General features: G+C 37.7%; 1 protein-coding gene across 1 annotated transcript in view; it reads right to left on the minus strand.

Moving 5' to 3' along the window:
- Nucleotides 1-15248, minus strand: part of ADGRD1 (adhesion G protein-coupled receptor D1) — a gene marked incomplete at both ends in the record, with an annotated part of 118414 nt that extends 103166 nt beyond the window's left edge. The window contains 7 exons of the mRNA XM_079543647.1: nucleotides 448-563; nucleotides 610-789; nucleotides 2266-2388; nucleotides 4943-5038; nucleotides 8415-8498; nucleotides 12845-12881; nucleotides 15171-15248. Coding sequence (XP_079399773.1) covers nucleotides 448-563; nucleotides 610-789; nucleotides 2266-2388; nucleotides 4943-5038; nucleotides 8415-8498; nucleotides 12845-12881; nucleotides 15171-15248 — 714 coding nt within the window. The remainder of the gene's footprint in view (nucleotides 1-447; nucleotides 564-609; nucleotides 790-2265; nucleotides 2389-4942; nucleotides 5039-8414; nucleotides 8499-12844; nucleotides 12882-15170) is intronic.
- Between the last annotated feature and the right edge of the window lie 385 nt (nucleotides 15249-15633).

Consider the following 15633-nt stretch of genomic DNA (forward strand, 5'->3'; position numbering starts at 1 on the left):
ACAAGAAAAAGCTTTAGTGACTGTCACTGGCATTACTGTAAGTCCAGAATTTGTCTCAGTCACTAGGTAAGAGTTTCCCAACAATACAAAGTTTAGCAGTAAGATATGTGATATACCAAAATGCTTCTTAATACCATGTCATGATGTAAAATTTGACACTTAACAGTTGACAAAATGAACAAGGCACTAAATATCCAGTTAAATCATTACTAAATATAGTCATTATTTTGGAGATAGTAGAGTCCTGTACATGTATAGATTTTAGAATATATGGAGAGACTAACCTGTGATCCTCATCCAGCTGTTTCCATCTAAGCACCCATTAATCTACTTATGCCAATAGGAACTGCAATTCAGAAAACTGGAAGGCATGTCTGAGTACTGCTGCTGAACAGCAAATGTTGTGTAGTTCAGTATCAGTGAGTTAGCAGTTCACCTTTCTCTCACCTTACCCCCACCATGAGAATTCAACCACAGAGCTCTAATTACTTTTATGTCCACATTTTCCTCATAATGTACCGTTGGCTTGTAATGGCTTGTACCATTACATCTCTCTAATCTGTCTACAAGAATAATGTAAAACATAAAGGCAAAAAAAGGTGAACTTACCTGGTGGACTAAAACTTGCTTTCCACTTCATCATTGCATTCCCACGGGTATAAAATTCCACTGAACCTTCACCTTCACTTGAACAGATTTTGAAACCACTGGAAATCACTTGCCCACCAGAGGCAGGGGGAAACTTCGTCTGTTGGTCTTGAGTCTTCCAGAAAAAGGAAAACGTTACTCCTGATGGAAGGAAGCAAGAGTGGATTTTTATTGAAGGTCTTCCATCTTCACTGTGCCTTATGATGCTTGAGTAACTTCATGAGGTGCTGACAAAGTGCACACTAAAGAAACTTCTCATTATGCTGAAAGACTCAGAAAAGAATGTTCTTGTTTGTAAGATACTGGGAATGCTCTGGTATTATAAAAATAAATTATTCTGAATATTATATTATACTATGGATGTAGAAATAATATGACTTGCAGATATTTTTACTTTCTAGTGGTATGAAAATATATATCAGAAGGTACTGTATGTATCTGACAATATGTCTGCAATGGGATAATGAATTCTCTTTTCCACTACCATGTAATAGAAAAGGTATCTTCTCTCTGAGTTTCTCTTTCTTTCATAGAAAGTTAATGCATAGCTAAAAAAAATAATCCTATTTCAGGTTTGAAGAATGGCTTAAATCAGTAAAAGCAAGAAAATTCAGTGTTAGCAGCAGTGTTTAAGATTAGGGACTTCTAGAGGTTACATATGGAAGGATCAGTAGTAAATTGAGGTTTTTTACTTTGACTAAATCTAAAGTCTCTAATGTAGGTATTGACTGGTTGTGTCCTTATGTTGATAGTTGCGTACAGCTTAATGTTCTTCTATAATCAGCGTGTCAAATCAATGCACCCTTATAACACTGGTCATTTTGTGATCTTTACCCAAGAAAAAGAAAGGGAAAAGAACAGAGGGAAGAGAATTTAAGTGTCTGTGGATATGGACAAATGGATTCCATGAAATCAGAAATTTTAAATAATTGTTTCCAAAAATCAGTTTGAAAAAAGCATTCCTGCTGAAATACCACACATTTAAAACACAGTCTCCTAAATTTCACCTGTAGGATGACTTATATTTGTCACAGTTTTGTAGCACCATTAATCTCGGTGCTAGATGAAAGATTTATGGTAGTGTAAGCTTATTTTTGTTTTTGTTTGAGTTAATTGTACAGTAGATCATTGATCTGAGCAGTTAGCGATTACTTGTAATTTCAAATGCAGTTAGGAAAAAACTGCATGGTAGCAGAAATGCTGATTCAGGGCTTGAAGCAGTGATTGAGCACCTGGTGGGAAGGCAGGGCCAACCCAGGGGAACTCAGGTGCATGCAGTGGTTGTGTGCAATTTAAGGGTTGGCAGTGGAGGCTGACTGCAGATTCCTGCATGCCTGAGGCCTTTTGAAGGTAAGCAGTGTCTTTCCTTTATTTATGTGTTTGTGGCTGTTGTGTTTGAGCAAACCCTCACTTACTGCAGCCTGGGACTATGCTGCTGTGCTGTTGTTGGGCTTTCCATTGCATTACACACATTTTCAGTAACCTCTGCTCAGTTGTTTTAAAAGCCAATGAAGAAATGTGTCATGCTGGAATTTTAGAGGATTCATTACATTATTATTAAATTATGTAATTTGATAGTAAAAGCTGAGCTGTTGAGTTAGTAATTAGTTTACTAACCTTCAGGTCCACAAACTTCTGGGTTGCTAATGCAGGAATTTTGATATCTTCCAAAGAAGAGAAAGGTAACTCCTTTCTCTTCAGTAACATAAATTCCTTTGTTCACCATTCCTTCTACAATGTCTAAAGGAAAAGCAAAATATAGCTTAACACTTATGTAAGTCAAAGATTCTTGGAAACACGACTTCTAGCAGGCTTGTACGCTTCCTTAATTTTTTTTCTCATCTACAGTTTTTGTTGTTGGTTGGTTCTGTGTTTTCTTTTCTGATTGTTTGTTTTTGAAGAGTCATACAATATAATTATTTCAAGTTTGTAATAATTATATTCTTCACCCCAATTCTTGCTTAACTAAAATGTATTAGCAGAACTCATACACCAAAAACAGAACCCAAAAATCATTATTTTGAACTACTCAGAACAAACACTACAATTTCTAGACTTCTGAATGCTGGGCACATCATGCAACTATTTCTGTCTTGCTGTTAAGTAGAGTTGGGCAAAAAAATCTTTAATCAATACAAAAATAACAATATTTTTTTCATTTTTTGAAGGAAGTTTTGTGATCAAAATCCACTTTTCATTATATATGAATATAAATAAAGTATACTTGACAAACTATACTTAAAAGACAGGAGAATATCTTTTGATCATGCTTTGGTACGACACCACATGTATATATGACTCATAAAAGCTACTCTCTTGTCTAACATGGGTAATGATTATTTGTCTTGTGAGTTACTTGTGTTCTCTGCTTTAAGAAGCACTGTTTATTCATTCCCTAGTAACCAAAGCACATGAGGCATCCTAGTACTCAGAAAACCTGACACACATTTACCATAGGAAACCTCACTGAGTTCTGAGAGTCCAGCTGGTGACAGGAGCTGTGCAATGGCTATGAAGATTCAGTATCTTGGTTTTAAGACCCTTCTCTGTAACTTCTTCTGACAAAAAAAAAAAAAAAAGTCTAAGGGAAACATCAGCACTGAGCACAGTGTCTTCTCCTCTTCAGTGCAGAAATTGTCATTTAGCTGCTGCTTGATATTTGAGAACTGAATGAAATTATAATGGAAATGAGAAATGCACAGAAATGGTCTAGAACACCAAAGGGGTGGGACATAAAGGATTTTCCTTTGTATTTATATGTGTACATCTGCCTGACTTGATGTAAGACTTTGAACAGTGAAAATCAAACTGGGCCCAGGTTGATGCACAGGCAGTGCTGGAGCCAGACTGTGTGTCTGGAGTGATAATCAGAAATAGAGTTGTCACTGCTTCAGGGTGGTGCATCCCCTCCTGCAGTGGAGATCTGTGTGACAGGGAATGTCACTTTCAGAATGTAGGTGACCAGGAGGAATGAAGGCAGCCATACCGGCCCATCTGCAGGGTAACACCACTCAGGAAGGCAGCAGATGCAGCATGTGGTAGTGCTCAGTGAACACACCCAAATGTTTTCTTAGTTCATCCTAAATCTCAGTGCAAATACTAAAATTCTCAGGTGTGCTTCCCTGCTTTTAAGCAAGAAGTCATCAAAACAGATGAGAATTCAGTTCTTTCTAAAAATTAGAGTAAGTACTATGGAGGGAAGCAAATATTCCTGAGTTTGTCATTCTGGCTAGATTAATATTTAAATAAATACCGTAAAATATTGCATTTCTGTTTCCATTGCATTTCCTTTGCCATTTTAATGTTTGTGCTGAATGTGTCTTACTACATGACAACTATGCAAAAGTTCTATAAAGCAGGTAAGTGAGGGCTGGAAGGAATTGAGGTCACTTGACATTTGTTACAGAGTTCACTTTTGCCAGCATACTTTAAGAGAGCAGAAAAATAGTGGTTTATCATTCTAATATAGGCTTCTTAGTATCCAAATGACTTCTACCATTTTCATCTTTCTCCTTAGATTAGACTTTCCAATGACTAGATGTGAGCTGATACTTAATCTTTAAGTGGACAACAGGTCATATGTCAATTGTACAAGTATAAACCCCTGGTGACTTCAGCAAGTGGCTTTGGTTACATCCACTTAGTTTCCAGTCTGGCGGGTTTCTGCATGGAATGTTGTCATTTTCTGTTCTTCCTTTAATATGCTACCACGTTGATGGGGGGAAAAATCATTAAAAGGCTACATATCTAAGACTTGTGCTAGCTTTATTGCCATTATTAATATGGTAATCAAACATGTAATAATTGACAAGATTACTTCCAGGACTTACAAATTGACTTGCATTTGCCTTTCTTAATGTGTCCTTTAAAAATAAATATGAAGTGATGATAAATAGTGTTTTGGTTTTTTGTTTTTTGTTTTTTTTTTTTCCAAGGTTTTAAAAAAAAAAAAAAAGCATTTGTTCTTTCATGATCCACTGAAATGTTATCTGTTTCCTCTACACCTAGTAAATAGTAATTATAGTAAATTTATAGTAAATATATTTATATATTAGGCTTTTGAGAGCTACTGGGGTTCATCCTTCCATGGACTATTTATCAAGGGGATGCCACTTCTAGTAATTTGAAGTAATTGTGGTAATATTTTAGCAATGGTTTGTTTGTTTTGTTTGTTTAATTTCAGTCAGTGTAAGCATGGATCTTTACCAACTGAGCAAAACTCCACTTTGAGTACAGTGTTACAAGAACCCTCCAAGCCTGACAAACGCACAATAATAAAAATGTAAATCCTCACCTACAGTTGCAGAGAAGTTAGAGTAGGCAGAGTCATTGGTATATACAAAGGTAGAATTATGGGAAGGAAGCACAGTGAAGTTGTGGATTCTTAGAGCTGGGTGAAACAACAAAAAAATAAGCAAATAAGAAAAACAATGAATAAACACAATCAGTAATGATTTGACCAGTTCATATCTCTCAATTTAGCTCAGATCATTAATGTTGGGCAGTAGCCTTTAAAACCGTCGTATAACAATGTCTTACCAACAATCTGTGTGGATGTGAATGTTGTGTCCCTTTCCTGCATGATTTAAATATAGGATCACTAAGACCACTTTTCTTCCTGGCAGGAATACAAGAGGAAAAAGACAACAGTACAACTGCACTGGGATGAAGAGCTCTGAATACAATCAGGTCAGTAATAAACTCCTGTTATTTCAAAAATCATTACGTGGTGAAAAAGTTACGGTATCTCAAGTCACTTGTCCATCTCTGGATTTCCCCAATGCAAGAGATACATGGATATATTGGAGCAAGTCCCATGAAGGGCCAGAAGGGTGATGAAGGGATTGGAGCATCTGGCACACCAGGGAGAGGGTGAGGGAGTGGGGTTGCTCACCCTGGAGAGGAGAAGGCTCAGGTGTCTTATCAAAGCACATAAACACCCAGTGGGAGGGGTAATGCCAGAGCCTCCTCGATGGTATTTAGTGAACAGATAAGAGGCTATGGGAGCAAGTTGAAACACGGGAAATTTCATTTAAACAAATGCTTTTTGTCTAAATGCTTTTAATGAAAAATTACGAGGGTCAGGTGCTGAGTAGCTTGCGAAGAGGAATTGTTGTGTCTCCATCCTTGGAGAAATTAAAAACCTTATGGGACACAGCACAGGCATTGACCAGCATACTGTCAACAGGTCTGAAAGGACAGCACCAACGCTTGTTTGTATCTGGAGCCATTCCACCTGCTGTAGTTCTGGGAGCTATCAAGTTAATTTAGGTATCTAACAATAATTTTTCTTCCCCTCCCCACTCTGATATTTTGAGAGTATCTTTCACACTAATTGTTTACCCAGGGTGGGTAAACAGAGCTTGATGGAAAGCCTGCGTAAGTAAATAGATGTGCTGATTTGGGATTTAGACCATCTGGGCTCACAGGAGGGGAAAAAAAAAAAAAGGCAAATTCTCCAAAAAAAAAAAAAAGTGGAAAACAAGGGGTGAGATGAAAACCTGAACATGATGACTTTTTTTTTTTTATTTGATGTTTTTCAAGTTGGATGTTTCCCTTCAATTCCTTTTACTGCTTTTATTTTTGAGATAACTGAAAAAATAATTTATTGACACTGCCTCCCACAACATAAATACATTGAGAGATATAAATCTGGCTTCACACACAATGACTTCAACAAATAAAATGGATTAACATGACAGACAGACTATGATGCTTCAAGTATTTAAGAGAAGAAACGTGGAATGAAAACATTTGCATGAAATTATGATGAGTAGAAAAAACAGGACTAGCATAATAGAGTTGTGTAATCAGAATGGTATCAAAATCTAGCAAATTGTTACCTGCATTAGGTTACAACAATTAAACTTTTCTTGTATCAAAGTCAAACATCAGAGAGGTACATAAAACTTCTCCTGTATGCAGTGCAGAAAAAGAATTGGGCTGCAGGGAAAAAGATTTTTGGCCACCACGTAGTGAGACAAAGTCCTCAAATTCTTTTTTTTTTTTTTTTTTTTTTTTCCCCACCAGGATCATAAAGCTGGCTACTTATAATGTTATTTTACACATAATAGGATTCAAAGACAGTTATTCATGTAAGCCAGTCTTATTCTTCTTTGTGGGATCAGGAACTTTTATATATTCTAATTCACTCTTTCATGCTACCATAGAAAAGATTTCTGATTTCTACTGAAATAATGTGATTTAACAAGTTTCAAACAATAATCTTTCCAACACTGTGCAATTATAATTTGTCCAACAGCTGTAATCCATGCTAGATTTAAATATTCCTCAATTGCTTTGAAAACAACATGTTTGTAATAAGGATGTCGAAACAATTTAGAAAATGACATTCGCAAACTTTTGAAGAACTTGCATCTTAACTTTCTGTAGATCGAATTCTGGTCCTTTTAGAATTAAGTGGGGATGCTGCCATCAGCTTCTAGTGAGAACAGAATATTGCCCAGATTTATTTCTGGTCAGCTAATTTCATTCCTTAAAATAATTCCTGGAAGGATGGGTCGAACAGTCTAAGTTTAAAATACTTCAGGATTATGGAATAAGAGGTTTAAGATATCTACAGATTTTTTTTTTTTCTTTACTTAGAAACAGAGATTTATGTTCCCATTTATGTATAACAAATAGCACTAGCTCTGCACTTAAGTAACATTTTTCATGTAAGATTGTAAAGTTCTCCAACTCTTGTTTTAATCTCTTGCTGTCATATTTCTGCATAAGAATACTATGGTCACCAGTAACAGTACTGCAGCTACTCTTCGCTAGTACAAAAGTGTAGCTCAGTGGCCAAAGAAGTCAGCACAGTGTGGTAAGTACTGGGGAATGTGTGTATCAGCCCAACCTACAATTGGCTAAAAAGTCTCAAGGGAAAACAGTTCTCATGTGGAAACCACTAAAGGACTTCTGAGCCTCAGAAGGAAACAGAATATAGCAGCACGTTGCTCCCGAAAGGTATGACCCTACAGGTTCATAATGCAGCAGTGGGATATTGTGGTTCTGCTGAAACTGCATCAGTTACATCACTTGGACATTCCTGGGAAGTCATCTCTTCTTTCCAAAACATCAGAACCAGAAGACTGCCGAAACCAACCATTCTAATATCATTCCCCATGAGTTCTTGCAGTTCTGACAACTGACTCTTTCCAATCGGTCAGGGTTTGGCTTTACCAAGTCTTTCAAGAATTTGCTCAACTGGGAAGGAAAAAAAAAAAAAAAGGCACAGAACAACTCTTGCTATAAGAGGGCTTTTAGAGAAGTATCAAAAAATATAAAAATGATTAAGAAGTATTCAGATAAGAGCCTTGCGCTTCTCTTTCTATGGATACTAAATGTGATTTTTCAAAATTGCCTGTAGGGTTTAGGCATTTAACTACTTCTGAAAAGTTAAAAAGAACCAAGCATTTTCACTGCTAGCATAGCCAAAGATCTCAGTTGCTGAGCTTATTTAGTGCATATTATGCATGTACAAAGTCAGCTAATAACCATGTTATTTCAGTGACCCTCTGGATCATGAAAAAATTCACTTTATAACCTTAACAATGTATATTCAGAATGCCTGAGAATGCTCTGCAGAACTCAGCTCTCACATATAATATCACCTGAACATGAAAGCATTGCAGAAACATTATCTTGAAATCTCAGCTGCTGCGGTAAAAAAGCTAACTGCTCTCATTTCTCCAGCTCACTGTCTACTTACAGACTGCACAAATACTTATGTTATTGCCACTGTCAATGAATCCTTTGTCTACCTCCGTTCGTATCCCGAAACTCATGAATTCCATCCACGTCTTCCAGCGGCCAGTAATGGGAAGCTGATGAAAAAACTTTGAACCCTTTCAAGGAAACAGATGAAAAAGGTGTTATATCTCTTGTTGGACCGTACTTTAACGAGTTTCTACAAAGGAGAACTATAGAGGAGGTCAATAGGTCAATTAAAACAAGATATATTATCTGCAATGTTTGATAAGCAAGACCATGAATCAAAATGGCAGGGGAGATTAAAGCTGGATATCTGACTGACCGCTGTGGAAAACCTCTGCTTTTAGAATTCAACTGCTGGGTTTTTTTCCTAATTATACTTAAAATCTGCAATCATTTCTGATCAAATTTCTGCAGGTGTATCAGGCAGCATTTATCAGCACCAGGTGAGAAGTTGTTCTGATAATTGCAGGATTTCACCCAGCTTTTTAAACATATTATGGACAGTACAAAGCATCAAGAAGGGAATGTGGAGGGGGAATATTTCGCCTTTGTAGAACAATTCCTGTGCTTCTGTCTCCTCCATACAGGACTCTAGTACTCAACTTAAATTGAAATCGAGAAGATGCTGAAGAGTTCCAAAGACTCTTATCCTGTTCTCAAAACTGACAGAAAAACCAGTGCAACACTGTCAGGTGATATTAATGCAAGCATTTTTCACTTTTTTCCTCTTCTGAGGAACAGTAATCAGAAATGAGCACTAGCACAGAAACGAGCACTGGTGTCTCCAGGTAATTCACACAGTGACTGAGCATATAGCATCCTCCCTAAGAGGATAAGCATATTGATCCTCCTTAAGAGAAGCGGTTCCAGATTGCTCAGCTACATGGTGGGGAGGATGCTTGTGGCCTTTGTTTCCCTAAACGTCCTCCTTAACACCAGATATGCTGACAAGAAAACCATCTGCTGGTTTCCTCTGACAGATTTAGCAGTAGAGCCTAATCGATACGAGTTAGAGCAGTTTTTAGGAATTGTGGTTACTCTAACCTGAGCAGAAGCGGGCAGTCCAATGCAATCAGATTTTGTGTTCATGTGATGTCTATTCTAAGGGTGTAGCATTAGGAAATGTAGGAAAATATGGACTATAATTTTTATTTTTTTTTTTTTTTTTTTTAGCTGCAAGAAATCCTTTATTCTGAAAATAATTTAACCAGCTGTGCTAGGAGAAATTGATCATCTCCTGTATGCAGGGAAGTTTTAGAGGGTTGATACAGATACATGGAAATTTTACTGTGAATACAAAATCATGGCACGGGATCCTGTTAATTTGAGTTAATCTTTTCTTTTTGGGGGGAGAACGAAGTGAGTACTTAAAATCGGCATTTTTGATTCAGATTTCAATCAAAGTGATTATTGGGTGCTTTCTGGTTCTCCCTTAATATCCCTACCCTCAAATTAAAACATACTGAAAGCATCAAGCATTCTCTTTCCTTCTCCCCTCCTCATCTACATTCATACAATGAAGTTCCACAGATTTGTTTCAAAAATGCGATCTCCCTAACCTCCTTGAACTCCCTGACTGTGTTTTTTAATACTTTTCATAAAATGCCATTGAGATACAGCCCCATCCATCCCCTGGACGATGCATGAAGGAGAAAAAAAGATAACTAGCTAGCTTCAAGAAAACCTCTCTGCCTTTCACATCTTTGTTCTTCTGACGGATATTTAATATTGAGTTTGAATTGATCTAACAAAGTGCAACTTTAACTCCCCAAAACTCTTACCAGTGAATAATTTTATTAAGAAAAATGAAGAGCAAGTGCATCGTCAAGTGTAGGAGTAAAGAACTTCTGGGGTCTCCAAGAGAAGTGAAACAAACTTACTTATAAAGTTATACTGAATGTTTAGTTCTTTGCCCTTCAACCAGTTTGTTTGTTTGTTTTTGTTTTTACCAAGCAAGCTTTCAAGAGCCTCAGAAACAAAGAAAAGTTTCTTAAATACCACTTTAACTGTTGGACACCATACAAAAGCTCCCAAAACTGTGTGCAAAGTAAAACAAATCACAAATAGTGTCCTTTGCCACTTAGAGACTTTCTTTACTCTAAAGAGAGATTTGAACAGCTTGCCCATTTGACAATTATTCTACCATTTTATTATTCTGGATACAAACTAGGTTTCATTATAATGGAATTGCAGGGACAAAAATTTTATATGGCCTTAAGCTTTCTAGTCAAACCATGGAGCGATGAACTCTTGTGATGATTCTCATCCTCATAGTATAGTTTCAAAGCAGAGTATAGTTTCAGGGTTTAGGAGAGGAACCTAAGACCAAATGGAAGTATAAAACTGACAAAATTCTTAAACATCACAATGAACACTCATAGATCTGAAAGCACGAAACAATATCAAGCTTTGATTTTGTGAGAATGAATGAACTTCTTTGCTTCCCTTCCAAATGGAATAGTACCAAAGATGCCCAACAAACCGTTCCTAATTGACCGGGTACTACAATTGGCCTATCTAACTGGGAGTGTTTGCTGTTGACATAGAGGTTTTCCCACATAGAGGGAACATGAGTGTAAATAGATGAGATAGGGATGCATTTAGGAGTTCTGTGGTCACATTACCTTCGGATACTTGAAAAAGACAAAGAAAAGCATAGTTGCTAACAAAAGAAGAAAACTACTGGCAAAGTAGGAGAATAATGACACAGAATAAGCATGCACAAAGCCAAATCTGAGAATTCCAAGCAGTCCAACTCAACTAAGCTGTGTGTGGAAAGGCATGCTGAGGGAGGAGGGTGTAGGAACCTGCTTTCATTTACATAAGCCATATCTGGGTACGTGTTCAGTTCTGTCTTCAAAGAGTACGTTCTAGCTGCTGCTGACATTAGAGTGATGAATTTCTGTGATATTAAGAGAAGCCACATAGGTAACCTGTGCTGAAGGACTTCCATACCATCCTCAAAATATCTATTTTGCAGAGCACAGAACATGCCTGCTGTTTCACAGTGTGCTTATCTGCAAATAACTCTTCCTTTCATTAACATTTACTCTTTATATCAGGGGGAAAAAAAAGATTAAAATTAACAGAAGTCTTAGAAAAATATAGCAAAAGAGAGGAAAACAGACAAACAAGAAAAATCTCTGGGAAGGAGATGAATTGATGCCAGAAATTGTATCGTGATATGGCGTATTTTATTAATGGCTGTAGTGCAGTTGGTATCAAACAGATTCCTAAGGAGAAGCTTCTAAGAGCCTTACATTTTGAAGCTGGGAAAAACGGGCAAAGAAAATGGGAAAGCAACCAGAGATGCAGCAAAGAAATGAATCTCCGAGAGCCATGCGGCTCGTCGGTGGCTTTCCTAGCTGCCAGTTCTGAACTATATAAAGCCATGCTGCTATCCCTCTTACAGCCCCAAGAAAACTTCTGAAAACAAATACCTATTGCTTTGAATTCAGCTTATACGTGTATAGTTCTTTCAGTAGATAATTACTCTGCGTTTAGAACAAAAGCACTTCTGAATTGTTTACAGTCTCTACAAATTCAGAAAGCATCATTCCCACCTACATATCCCCATAGATTTGTGCTACAGACAAATCTCATATAGCTTGCCCCCCCAGTGAGGAAGACCGTTACCCCCTTACTGGTTCTATTGGCCAGAAGCCTGTCATCCTTATCGATAGGAAAAGAGATGGTATTTCTTAGTCTGAATGAAGGTAGAACACGTAACTGGTCTGAAGTTACTGCAATAGCAGACAACATAACTCCACATCACACTGTATTTTATTTTGAGCGTAATTATATATTGTGGAAACTTAACAGCACAAAGCAATGCATGAATTGCAAAGCAGTAAAATTGTACTTGTACACCACCATGAGGCTTGAGGTTAAACTATTTATATAAACAGAAGGATTCAGCAGTTACACACACAGACCCCAAATAAGCTTTGAGTGAGATTTTCTGCATTGAAAACAGATGAGAGATCTTTAAAACACTCTACAACTGATTTTAACTGAAGCATGATGGCTAGGAGGAGGGTAGATCACTTGATGGTGTGGCAAAGTACACAAACCAGCACGTCTAACTGTAGATCAAAGAATTAAAACACTGAACACAAGAAGAGAGATAGAAAAAAAAACAGCCTGTGTAGAAATCTAGGTCAGAAAATATGCTCTAAAACATAATAATAAGCACTGTATAGAGAAATTCCCTATAGAATACAAGCCATTTTTCTTCAAACATACTTCTGTGCAGATGTTTAGCAGATAGGCTACCGAATTTTTACTGCCTAGGATGGTCTGATACTTTGATAATTCAATCTATTGTATTTTTACTAAAGAGCTGACATTCAAATGTGGGGTCACTGATTCTTGGAGCTACTAAACCAATGAAAAATACAAAGCAAAAAAACAAGATACAGTATGCATACTTATATAAAAGCATGGTGTCATAAAGTATAAGTAAAACATTCCTTACCTGGGTGTTCGAGTAGCTGGGAATAGTTTCCATACACCTGCACATAAAACATTTTATAATGAGACATGTGAGGCAAAACTTGCTAAGAGGGATCCAAATATACGTCAGTGCCGACCGTATTCAGAACATTACCTGATTTTTGAACTGCAATAAAATCAGCAAAGAATAATGACAGCAAAGCAGAGATAATAAATTCTTCATCGTCTATTTAAGGTTAGAAGTACAACCGAGATCAAATTCCTGCGGGTTTTCAATCATAAGTTTTCCTTAGCTACTTTTTGTATTAAAAGGGACATTTTCCATGTAGGTTCAAGAAGTCTGTTCCTTCAGTGATGGCAAAATATCCTTCCGACCCTTTAAGTAGTATTTGCTTTCTTCACACTTTGATCTCTTCATTTAACCATAAATAAATTACTGTGATTGCGGAAGAATTAGGAGCAATGTGCATCGGATCCGAAAGTTGTACCGTTCCGTGGAAAGAAGTCAAATATTTCTGCTAGAATCTGTGCCAAAAAGAAAATATCTTGTTTTCAACTTTCTTCCTATGGTTGTCTTTCCTTGCAATTACTTTCACGTTGTCAGAGATCCGAAGCCAGTTTTGGTTTTGCTAGCAAGAAAATGTACTTCCTTATAGCGCATAAAGCATAGAGCTCTCACTCTCTCCCTGGGAAATGAACTGAAAAGACTTGTTAACTCCTCTCTTGTCCAGCTCACGTTTGCACCTCCATCCCAGATCTTTTTGGGTGGAGAGCAAGTCTGAGTGATGTCATGCTTTCTTCTCAAACTTTGTCCCATTCTGGTACTCTATTTATATCACGTTGCTGCTGTCTCTTTTCTGGGTCCTAACACCAGCCAGCTAGGAACAAGTGGAAACAAGCTAATGTGCCTCAGCAAGCAGATTAAAGAGATTACAGCTTTTAGCAATCTGCACATTCAAAGAAGAATCAAAGCCAGACCAATTGTTCCCAATTCAAATGTTTAAGAACAATATAACAGATTTTGGACACAAGTCTTTGAAGCAAAGCTAAGAGCTATTCATCAAAACAGCAGACTGTATTTGTTTAAAGGAACATGACCTTTATAAAAATACTGCTTTAAATCACACTGCACTGAGGGATTAATATTACTGTGTACCTGTCAAGGAGGGGAAACTGCAGCATTAAGCCATTTTACTGATTTTCTCAAAGATGCACAGCACAGCTAGTAAAATAACCGGGAAATCCCTTCTATAAGAGCCACAGCAGCGTCATTGCCTTTATTTTTACCAAAACATAATTGCATTTTTAAAAATTATATATATTATATTATATATTATATATATGTCTCCCAAATTTGAACTTACCTTCAGCCCCTGACACTTACTCGATCAGCAAAGCACTGCAAACACAGAAATGAACGCACACAAAAGGTGCAGATTGATGGAGAAGTGACCACACGACCTGTTTCCATGTGTGTGCCCCTGCCCACGATGGCTTTTCTTCTGCCCATTAGCGATTCCCCTTCCCCCACCTATTTTGTGGCTCTTGGTCTTATCTCTTCAGGTGCCCTTATCAGCCTATAATGGCCTGATTCCTTCTATGGCATTTACCCTTCCTTACTGGTACATTTCATGGCATTTGCACCAAACTCTTGGGTTGAGCCAGCTTGTTCTGTTTTTGTTCTGCTTCTTTCTATTGACCCTTTCTATAAAGGTTCTGTATTTGGAAGCCCAGCAGGTTGGCCTTGTGACTGTTTAGCCAGCTGGTTCCACAGCAGTATAACTGAACTTCTGAATATTCTGGTGGTAACTCCTTGCCACGAACTGAGTAGATGGAACTCCAGAGTTGAGGAATGAAAGGAACTTTATTTAATTCAGGAAGTTGCACGATATATATCTCATACGGCACAAATTAACTTGTGTCACCAAAATTAATTATAAGTCTTCAGCATCACCAAAATATACATCTTTGGTTTGTAACCTCAATTTGGAATTTTAACAAAGCAGTTTTGAGAGTTTTTAACTTTAGTCCATTCAAAAATGTAGTTTCCCACTCAGCTACGCACAGTGTGGCTTCTGCTTATTTTCACTTGAGTTTTTGAAATGTTGCTTTGTTTTGCAAAGATTCTTTCCCTCCCTCCTGTTAGCCAGAAAATCCTCTGTAACCTGAAAGTAGAATTCTGTGTAAACCCCAGGAATTCCGCATCACGTACTGACAAGTAGAGCCACCCTTAGAAATAATAGAAAGTTGCGGCTAAAAATCAGGAAAGCATTAAACTGTAAAAAGAGAAGGACAGGAATTTGAAATATTTGCCAAGAGGGGCCTGTCAAGGGAGAGAATATGCTTACCAAAACAATTGTGAGAATCCAAGCAAACATGCTCACTGCCAGGAATTTTTGTGGAAACAGCAAATTGCAACCAGACATCAGAGATTATTTGCAGAAACAATTTCTAAACATATTCGTATGATCCTCTGGAAACCTGATCTGAGAAGTCACACTGCTCCCACCACAGACCAGAGGTAGCACTGGGCACCTTGCGTGCAAACCCAGTCGCTGATCCAGCGCTCAGAAAACAAACAACCGCAGTGGATTGCTCCTGAGTAACCTGCAGATAAAATAATGTCCCTTTAAAGTACTTGCACGTCAATAAGAGCACAGATATACAGCAGGTAACTGTGCGCAGCCTGTGCTCAGCAGCTGAGAGGATTCTCCCCAGGACAGCTCTCCCACAGCAGCGAGGAAGGGAGGAGCTGCAATCTCATGGTGCAGCAGTGCTGGGAGGGCTCCCAGGGCTCTCCAGATGATCACA

Source organism: Tetrao urogallus (genome assembly GCF_951394365.1).
Source record: "Tetrao urogallus genome assembly, chromosome: 17".
Taxonomy (NCBI): Eukaryota; Metazoa; Chordata; class Aves; order Galliformes; family Phasianidae; genus Tetrao; species Tetrao urogallus.